This window comes from Corvus moneduloides, chromosome 9 (genome assembly GCF_009650955.1).
Source record: "Corvus moneduloides isolate bCorMon1 chromosome 9, bCorMon1.pri, whole genome shotgun sequence".
NCBI classification, from domain to species: Eukaryota; Metazoa; Chordata; class Aves; order Passeriformes; family Corvidae; genus Corvus; species Corvus moneduloides.
Window position 1 is genome coordinate 3,961,261 of NC_045484.1, and position 9,996 is coordinate 3,971,256.

A 9,996-nucleotide genomic window follows, 5' to 3' on the forward strand; every position below is an offset into this window, starting at 1 on the left:
AGCCATGCTGGATGAGTGAAGACCCTGACTGTGCTGCTGTTTGCCTTCCAGCCATGCAATCGGAGGGACCCGTGGAGCACGTCCCAGTGTTCGGGAGCGCCAGCGGCTCCGTGCGCTCCACCAGCCCCAACGTGCAGACTTCCCTGGCCCAGCCCATCCTGACTGTGCAGCAGCAGACACAGGCCACTGCATTTGTGCAGCCCACCCAGCAAAGCCACGCTCAGATGGAGCCTGCAGCTCAGGAGCCAGCCTCTGCCATCCTGGAGGTGGTGCAGAGCTCCCAGATAGAGAGGCCCTCCACCTCCACAGCCGTGTTTGGCACAGGTTGGTGTCATTTGGTAGGCCTGCTTTGCTCAACAGTTCCCTGTAAGTAGCTCCAGTTAGACCCTTGGCAAACCAGGCCTCACTTCAGTGCGTGCCTTTTCTCCCTCCCTTAGTTTACTGCACGTTTTAAGAACTTTGGAAGTTAGGCTTCCTTCCTGAACTGTCAGAAATGGGGCCTCTGAAATGCTGTTGGCACTGCATTCCTTAAGGTAGAAAGAAAATGAAACTTGGTGTTTGTCTTATTCAGAGCAGCTTTAGAGTTTAGTACATTAAACCTTGCTGGCTCTGTTTCCATGGCACTGTGAGCAAGGTTCATTTTAGGAGCCATGAGTAAGCTACTTAAGCTTGAATTTAAAACAGAGGAGGTACTCTAAAGCTACTCGCTGTATTTCACTGTTGCACATCTGTTTGTCCTACGCAGTGTAAATAGAATATTTGTTCCCCAAAAGAACCATTTCTGCAAACTGTTGGGGTTTTCTGTTTGCATCTGAAACTCTGTTAAATTTTTAGGTGTACTTGTCCAAAGCAAAGATGTTGGAAGAAATAGTTGAGTTGTACCCTGAGGCTTATAGTTAGGGTCAGTTAAGTTGTGAAGAAAGGCCTGAGAGCTTAAGACTTGTAACTAAAGGGGTTGATGTTTTCATGGCCTAGGAAACAGCTCACTGTGATTCTGATTGTTGTCATTCAGTGCAGAAATAGAGGTGATCTTCAGAGGAAAATACCAAAGCTTTTGATTTCTGGTTTGTACATATGTTGTTCTGAAAATAACTGAGAGGCTTTGAAGTTTCAGCTACCCCCAGTTCCTCGCTGTCTAAACGCTCCCGAGAGGAAGAGGAGGACAACGCCGTGGAGAACTCGGACCAGATCTCTGAGGAAACAGTGGATGCACTTCCTTCAAAGAAACTGAGAATCATGCAGAGAGTTGGACCTGAGGTTTGCACAAACATGAAGTTCTACTACTTCATCTATCTATCCCTTTGTAGGATTTTAATGGGAAGAGCAAATGTGTTACTTCAGAGCAAATCAGTGAATTCTTAATTGACTTTCTAATCTCTTGGGGAGGAAACAGTTATATTTGGATATCTAAAAAGGCAGAGGTTAAACCAGTTAGAATGAATGACGTAAATCTCAACCTGTAGGATGGCAGAGAGAGGGCCATATCCTAGGATTGAGGAGGAGGAAGTTCAAACTTCTTTCAGTGTGGTTTGGAAGATGTTTATCCACAGTAATTCTGGACAAACAGTGTATTTGAGGAGATGGGAAGCAAAGATGAGTTGCTAGAAAAGCCTACAGAAGATGCATGTGAATGCTGGTGTGAGGGATTTGGGATGTGCTGTGAAAAAGGGATGAAATTGAGACAGAACCTCACAGGAGGCCACTCATGAACAGTGTTGAGGAAGCCAAAGATGTTTTATTAACTCTGTGCCAGAGGGATGTTCATAACAGGAAAAGGGCAAGATTGTGTAAGAACATTATCACTTAAGAATCTGGGAGGCTGGAGTTAGAATGGGAAACTTTGATGATTCATTTCTTGTCCTGAAAAAATTGCGGGATGCTGAGGTCCAGTGGACTGGGGAAGTTGTATTTCTCCAGGGCAGGGAAGTGAGGTTCTTGATAAAAGCATTGCTAAGGAAGGGGGAGAAAATGCTGCCCATAATCTTTGTGGGAAAAGATAATTTTTTTTTTTTTTTTTTTTAATAACAAGAAAAATAAAATCTCAAACATGTTTAGGGCTAATGATGTGTTTTAAATGAGAAAAATATTTGTTCTTCCAGGAGGAAGTGACAGCAGAAGAGAGCACTGATGGAGAGGTGGAGGCACAAACATACAATCAAGACTCACAAGACTCCATTGGAGAAGTAAGCGTATTTGAAAAGCCCAAATCTTCAGCAGAAATAGCCATCTGCCCCCCAAACTCTCAGTATATTTGGAAGTGAAATCGCAAATGGAATCCTGCAAGTTTAAGTGGTCTCCTCCATGGAAACCACTTGAAATGTTTTAAAGTTTAGACTTGCACTGTTCAGTCACTAAGTCACCTATCACATTCTTTCTTGTCCTTTCCTCTGGTCAGTTTTTGAGGAACAGCAATAACTGTTTGTCCTCTGAGCATCAGAGTCGGGTTCTCTTGCTGTTGTACATGGTGCATTTAATTTTGTTTGTTCTGGTGATTGCCTTTGGTCTTTGGCAGGGTGTGACCCAGGGGGAGTACGCTGCCATGGAGGACAGCGAGGAGACTTCCCAGTCTATCCCAATAGATCTTGGATCCCTTCAGTCAGACCAACAAAACACCACTTCATCTCAGGATGGCCAGTCCAAGAGAGATGATGTCATTGTAATTGATAGTGACGATGAAGATGATGATGAAGAAAACGAAGGGGAGCAGGAAGTATGTATATCATGGAATTCCTTTATGATTTTGCCTTTCATCAACTGTAAAACTCACCAGGCAGGACTAATTTAATCAAACTATTTCTGACTGTGTAAGTGGTCTGTATTTACGTTGCCTGAATCTGCAGTGTTTTAAAGCTACCTGCTAATTCACCTTTAATTTTTCTTTTACCTTCCTTTATCTGAACCCTCAGGCTTTTCCATCTTCTTTCCTACCCTTGTCCTGTTGAAGAAGGAGACAGGGAGTGTCTGGGTGGGTGTTGATCTGTGCACCACATCCAGCCTATTTCACTCCCCTTTCTGCACTTCCCTAAGGCTCTTTTGTTGTCTCATCACAGGATTATGACGATGAGGAAGAGGAGGATGAGGATGATGATGAAGACACGGGGATGGGAGATGAAGGTGACGACAGCAATGAAGGAACTGGTAGTGCTGATGGCAATGATGGATATGAAGCAGACGATGCTGAGGTGAGATTTGTACCTTTCTTTTATAGCGTGTTAAATTTCTTGCAACAAATTGGTGCTGTAATGCACAGATGTGAATGCTCGGAAAAGAAAATCTTGGTGTGAATTCATCCCCAAAAGTGGAGACTGCTACTGGGTGATGGTAATTTCTTATAACTGGTGTTTTCACAAGAAAAATCAACTTGGAATTTTTAAGAGGGCTGAATGAAAATACAAAGCACAGCAGCCAGCAGCAAATACTGTGGTTGCAAAGCTGGTGACGCTTTTCAAGAGCTGGTTATTTCACTGTCTGTTGTTATTAAATGATGGTGGCTACATTGTTCAGGTTTGTGTATGCACAGGTACTCAAAACTTCTGAAATCTCATACAGTTGAGAATATGTTTACCTAATGCTATAGATATGTACAGAAATCTTTTAAGATTGTCATATATTTGACTTCGTTTACTTTCTGAATACTTTTGTACTGCTTTTATAGTCTCTTTACAACCTATAATTTGTTTAGTCATACCCTGTTTATGTGGGGTTTTAGGGTGCTGATGGTACAGATCCTGGAACAGAGACTGAGGAGAGCATGGGAGGAGCTGAAAGCAACCAAAGGGCAGCAGATTCCCAAAACAGTGGTATAGTTATTCCATGTTTTTTCACAGTCTGTGTATGTAGGGGGAGGGAAATGTAGAGGCTATTTTCCATGTGTAAAAATCTCCACTTAAAAGTAAAATTATAAGTGAAATACTAAAGGCCATTTCAACCTGCAATGTGGATTCTTTTGAAATGTTCTTTTCTGGATTTATTCTAAATTCCATTGAAAATCCTGCAAGCTGTGGTTGCTGTGGAAGCTGAATGGCTCCATGGATTAATCTGTCTCTAAATCAGCACCTTAATAGTTAATGCTTGGTTTCAGTGCTGCTGTTGTAGCTGACCGAAGTCCTCTTTAAGTGGTTTTAAATAACAATACTGGGCTGTCCCCAGGCTTGCAAGGGAAGAAAGGTGTTAATTCGTGGCAGAATTGGAAGATTTGCCTTCATGTTTTCAACGTGGTTCCTAAGGTTTCCCCCTGTGTATTTGTGTTGTAGGAGAAGGTAGCACAAGTGCTGCAGAGTCCACGTTTCCCCACGAGAGCCCGAGGGAGCAGCAGCCGTCATCGGCATCCGAGCGCCAGGGCCCGCGGCCCCCGCAGTCCCCAAGGAGGCCACCGCACCCTCTGCCCCCACGGCTCACCATCCACGCCCCTCCCCAGGAGCTGGGGCCCCCAGTGCAGGTACAAACCAGCTCCAACACCTCAGAAGACTTTGAAAAAAATTACTGTATGGTTTCTTATAAATAAAATCCATTGGGGAAAAAAGTTGCCAGCTGTTCAGCATCCTAGAAATGGTAGCTGAGCAAAGTGACTTAATGTCTGGACAGGGAACATATAAATCCATCCCAAGTGCCTTACTGCTTCTTATCTTGGAATTCTTACTATATTATACCAGTGCTATGTCAGTCAGGGGCTGATGATATTTTCACTAAAAAAGCTTTTCTTGACCAGGTTGTAGCTCACATTGGAAGGTTTTTATGAGTCTCTTCCCCAATGTAGATGGGGCAAAGGAATGCTGCCATTTATTTTCCAAGTTAAACCTTTCACAGTCAGTGCCTGACCCATGATTATGCTTTGTTGAAGACCTGTAAATTTTGTAAATTTTTTGTAAATTTTGTAAATTAAAAACAGGAATTCTTCAAACATATCCTGACTGAAACGATCCTTTACCATTAACTTGGGCTGAGACTTGGGATCACAATATTTCTGTGTGCAAGTTTTCTGTATTCGGTAGAGACTTGAGTAGAATGTTACTGTCACTTGCCCAGAATATACACATTGTACCCCAGAGGGTGGTGGGGCACTGAACAGGCTCCCCAGGGAGCCTGCTCATGGCCCCAAGACTGCCAGAGCTCCAGGAGTGTTTGGACAGCGCTCTCAGGCTCTTCCTGGATTTCTTGGGGCTGTCCTGCATGCAGGGGTTGTTCTTGATGATCCTTGTGGGTCCCTTCCAGCGCAGGATATTCTGTGATTTCATGATGATTGCTATATTTGCTCAATTAGCTGCTGCCCTTGGCTCTGACTGAATGCTTGTCTGTTGTTAGAATTATGGGACCACATTTACACTACTTCCCTCTTTTCTTTCCCATAAAGAGAATCCAGATGACTCGAAGACAGTCGGTGGGGCGAGGACTTCAGCTGACCCCTGGGATAGGTGGAATGGTGAGTGTATCAAAATCTACTACTAAAGACCTGCTTTGAGGGAACATTCCTAATTCTTGGGGTTTATTTTGGTTGTTAAAGAAGCCTGGCTGCTGATTTCAGGGGGGGATGGTTTCTGTAGTCTTGCAGAAAATATCCTACTCCTGTTAATTCCTGTGTTAATGGAAGGCAAGGACTAGAAAACTCCCAGGAAGTAAAAGACTTCAAAAGAGGCTCAATTGCTTTTGTCTAAGGTGGTTTTACTTGTTTTTAGAGTCAGTCACAGTGGCTATGTTGCTGGAAAAAGTCGTGCTGGGTTCAGGCTCATCCTAAAGGAACAAGGCTAGTTCATGCTGTCCCATCAGCTAATTTTGAACCCTTTATTCAGCTGTATTTGGCAGAACAAATGCAGGTTCAGTGAGAGAAAAGAGACTGACTGACTAAAGTACCTTTTGTGAGATCAAAGGCATCAGCTTTTCATGTCGGAAATTAAACAATTTTGTTAGAGCTAAATCTGTCTTTGTTTTGCTGGACTGTGTGGAAAAATCAACCTGTATCTCAGCTGGTAAAAACTGGAAATACATTGTAGGCTCTCATATCAGTCTCTTTTTTTCCAGCAGCAGCACTTCTTTGATGATGAGGACAGAACAGTTCCAAGCACACCAACTCTTGTAGTTCCACATCGTACAGATGGATTTGCAGAAGCCATTCAGTAAGTAGTGTGAAAAGAAAAAGGAAAAAAAAAAGGCTTTTCTCTATTCTTTATTTGTTTTCTTTCTATTTTCCAGTGGAATGAAAATAAATTTACATTAAATGAACTTGTGATTGGAGTAACATGCTAGGTAGTAGGATGGATAGCTGCATGTGCAGATAAGTAATTATTGTTTGAATTGTGTGTCATATAACTGATCAGCAAATTAGGAAGTGAATAATCTCCAGTGTATTGTAACTTGGTGATCTAAGAAGACATTAAACAAACAAAAAAATGTTATATCTGATTTCCTTCCTCATTCTTCCTCTCTCCCCATTAATACTGCCAATAAAAGTAGGAAAAGTTAGTTCCATTTTTGCTTTGGGATGTTCTGGACATGTCCAGCAATCCACTTAAAATTCTGAGAGTTCATAGAACGGATAAGTAAAGAATATTCTCATCAGGACTGTTCTACTGATTTTGAATGCATTCCCAATAATTTGAGAAGCTAATTGCTGTTTATTTAGCAGTAGCTCAGCTGATTTTTATGGTCAGTATTAGTTCATTTTGTCTCATGCATGATTTGTTCTCTTGGTCAGAAAGTTCTTCCCCCCTGCCCCCATCTTTGGGGAATTTGCAGAATTCCTTAAGTCTGTATTTTGCCAGTTCCCCCCAGGTAGCTGGAGTTCCTCGGTTCAGATTTGGGCCCCCTGAAGATATGCCACAAACCAGCTCCAGTCACTCTGATCTTGGGCAGCTGGCATCACAAGGAGGTAAAGTAGTTCTGGGCTCTCTTTTCCATGGGTCTTTGAGTGAAAAAGAGATAATTCAGTCAACAAAACACAATTCTGCTTCAGGAAATTGTTGAAGTGTGGAAACCTGCAACTCATAAATAATTGTCAGCAGAGAAAGAATAACAGAAAGTGAGAAGATGTTTTCTTCAAACTGCTACATTTCTAGTTGTGTTAGGATTTTGAAATTGAATGAAATATTGAAGGAATGGTTTTTAACTTCAATTTTACTGTTGGTTGTAGCTTCCCTGTAGTGAAACAATAGGGGAAAACAGCAAATGCAAAGAAATCTTTGGGCTATATCCTTACCTGCTCAGAGATGGCCAAGCTGTTGTGCTTGTTGTTGGTCTGAATCTGTCCCTTTCCCTGGCATCCCTGTTGGCATGGAACACAGGCTGTTCTCTGGAGACAGCTCACAGCAAAATAATGGCATAAGGCAAGGATGAAAGTTAAAAAACAAGCAGTAATATTTTCATCAAGGTTTTACCTTCCAATAAATTACGACCAGCTCTGACAGTAAGTCAAAACAAAATAACAAAAATCTGCTTAAATACAAGTGGCTGGATTTCATCAAGTGTTCAGAGGGAAGACATCAGTTAATCCTTTTTTTTTAGCTGCTTATTTGGATAGATTGTCACTGGAACTTTGTGTTGCAGGTTTAGGGATGTATGAAACCCCACTGTTCCTTGCCCACGAGGAGGAATCGGGGGGTCGTAGTGTCCCCACAACACCATTACAAGTAGCAGCACCAGGTAAGAGGCAGGGGTTTGCAGAGCAAAGCAGGGAATAATTCTCCATGATTATGCCTCAGGAGCACAGGGCAGCCTGTCCCCGAGCTGCCTGTCCCGGGCAGGGGCTCTGTGGGCAGGGGCTGAGGCTGCCTGTGCTCCCCGCAGTGACGGTGTTCACAGAGAGTGCCTCGGCCGACGCCTCGGAGCACGCGTCCCAGTCCGTGCCCATGGTCACCACCTCCACTGGCAGCCTGTCCACCACCACCGAGCCCGGCGCCGGCGACGATGCCGATGAGGTCTTCGCAGAGGCGGAGTCTGAAGGGTAAAGCACCACTGTTTTGGTTTTGGTAGCGCTTCTGGCATGTTCATTGTCACTCAGGGGCAGCTCAGACAGCGTTTGGTAATGGTGTTTTCTGCTGATTTTCTCCTTGGGATTTAACAAAGTTAATATAAAAGTCACAAAAAAAAAAAATTATATTTTTTAAGAATGCAGAGGAGTCTGCAGTAGTCAAACACTGATGGCAAGACATGGGTTGAAGGATCAGTTTGCAGAATAAAGACTAAGGTATTCCTGTGTAATACAGAAAATCACGCTTCATGCAAAGCACACATATATGGCTAAGTCACCCAGTCAAGACAGTGCATGTACAAAAGATGAAGCATCAGGGTGGAATAAGGAGTTCTTACTGAATTTTGTAGACAAATAATTTTGTCTTTTGCTTTACAAGTGCAACTTTTAATATTTATAATAATTGCTGTATGTTGAATTATGATGAAGTAAAGATCCAAAAGGGGATAGTTTATAATTTTATGCTGTATTTTACTTTTGATTTTCATTGAATCTCTGTGTTCCAAGACAGGGGTTTTTTTCCTGAGCTTTTTGAAACTATGTAAATACACTTCCATGCTTCTCCTCCCACTCCTTCCCTTCTAGCATTACTTCAGAAGCAGGTCTAGAAATCGATAGCCAGCAAGAAGAAGAATCTGTTCAAGCATCTGATGAGTCAGATCTTCCTTCAACTAGTCAGGATCCTCCTTCAAGTTCATCTGCAGGTACAGGATAATCAGCAAAAGCAGTTCATACCTTTTCATTAAGAGTGGGAATTCCTTTGTCCGGCATCATGGCTGGTAGCCAGGATATACAAAATAAGATAAAACTGTTAAAATCACAGACTCATGGAATGGTTTGGGGTGGAAGGGACCTCAAAGCCCATCCAATCCCACCCCTGCCATGGGCAGGGACACCTTCCACTAGCCCAGGCTGCTCCAAGCCCTGCACGGCCTGGCTTTGGACACTTCCAGGGATCCAGGGGCAGCCACAGCTCTGGGCAACCTGTGCCAGGGCCTCCCCACTCTCTCAGGGAGCAATTCCTTCCCAATATCCCATCTAACCCTGCCCTCTGGCAGTGGGAAGCCATTCCCCCTTCTCCTGTCCTTACAGGCCATTGTCCCAAGTCCCTCTCCAGTTCTCCTGTAGGCCCTTTAGTTACTGGAAGGGGCTCTGAGGTCTCTCCAGATTCTCTTAGAGCAAGGTCGTATTTTGATGCTTATAAATCCTTTGGTACTTCAGCAAACCGTTTTTCCTTGGACTACAGTAACAGGAGTAGGCCAAGTGAAATAACGCTTCAGGGAGCAAATGTTACTGATACTTTAGTGATTTATCCACTGGCATATTTGATGTCAGCTTTAAAAATATTTTTAATTAAATTGTGAAACAACAATAAGTTAATCTCTATTGAGTTATCAATTGACCCCCTTGTATAGATAGCAAAAGAAGTCCCAAACTTACTTGTTTTGAAGCTTTTACTTATATTGGAGGAGAGGTCAATGAAATAAGGAGGCACCTTCATCATTCTAAAGTAAAGAAAGCATAACACATACGAAAACATGGAAAGATGAAGAGTGAGAATCTGGCAGGCACAGCCACCCTTTCTGTCTCTCCCCACAGACACGAGCAGCACTCAGCCCAAGTCCCTTCGCCGTGTCCGGCTGCAGCCCCCGACGCTGAGGACAGGCGTGCGTGGCCGCCAGTTCAACAGGCAGAGGGGTAAGTGCTCCCGGCTGCTCCCAGCCAGCCTGCTGCAGACACGGCTCCAGCACCCCTCCTGTGGCCACCACCTCTGAAGCTGGCCTTGCTGGCAGATGTGGAGTGACACAGCAGCCCTGCCCTCGAGTTTGGCGTGTGAGCCTAAGAGCTCTAGTTTGGGTTTAGTGTGTTAGGTTGAGCAGGTTTCACACAGGAAAACTTCCTTCTGCAATGGCACCTGGCTCTTACCAGTAGAGAGAAAGTAAAGGGCATTAGATCTTATACTTCAAAGTTTTAAAAGAAGGTTTTAAAAATCCTGTTAGGACAGCAGTTTATAAACTTCTGATTTTGGCATTAGA

General features: G+C 43.5%; 1 protein-coding gene across 6 annotated transcripts in view; it reads left to right on the forward strand.

Annotated features, from left to right (window-relative positions):
* Nucleotides 1-9,996, forward strand: part of TPR (translocated promoter region, nuclear basket protein) — a 35,537-nt gene that overhangs the window by 24,769 nt on the left and 772 nt on the right. The window contains exons 37-50 of one of the 6 annotated variants that reach the window (XM_032118821.1): nucleotides 52-324; nucleotides 1,109-1,257; nucleotides 2,100-2,183; nucleotides 2,513-2,710; nucleotides 3,051-3,182; nucleotides 3,710-3,800; nucleotides 4,254-4,438; nucleotides 5,351-5,419; nucleotides 6,001-6,110; nucleotides 6,756-6,862; nucleotides 7,537-7,632; nucleotides 7,777-7,933; nucleotides 8,546-8,664; nucleotides 9,560-9,658. In XM_032118821.1, the coding sequence (XP_031974712.1) occupies nucleotides 52-324; nucleotides 1,109-1,257; nucleotides 2,100-2,183; nucleotides 2,513-2,710; nucleotides 3,051-3,182; nucleotides 3,710-3,800; nucleotides 4,254-4,438; nucleotides 5,351-5,419; nucleotides 6,001-6,110; nucleotides 6,756-6,862; nucleotides 7,537-7,632; nucleotides 7,777-7,933; nucleotides 8,546-8,664; nucleotides 9,560-9,658 (1,869 nt within the window). The remainder of the gene's footprint in view (nucleotides 1-51; nucleotides 325-1,108; nucleotides 1,258-2,099; nucleotides 2,184-2,512; nucleotides 2,711-3,050; nucleotides 3,183-3,709; nucleotides 3,801-4,253; nucleotides 4,439-5,350; nucleotides 5,420-6,000; nucleotides 6,111-6,755; nucleotides 6,863-7,536; nucleotides 7,633-7,776; nucleotides 7,934-8,545; nucleotides 8,665-9,559; nucleotides 9,659-9,996) is intronic. The other 5 variants (XM_032118824.1, XM_032118825.1, XM_032118822.1 and 2 more) reach the window with 5 other exon arrangements.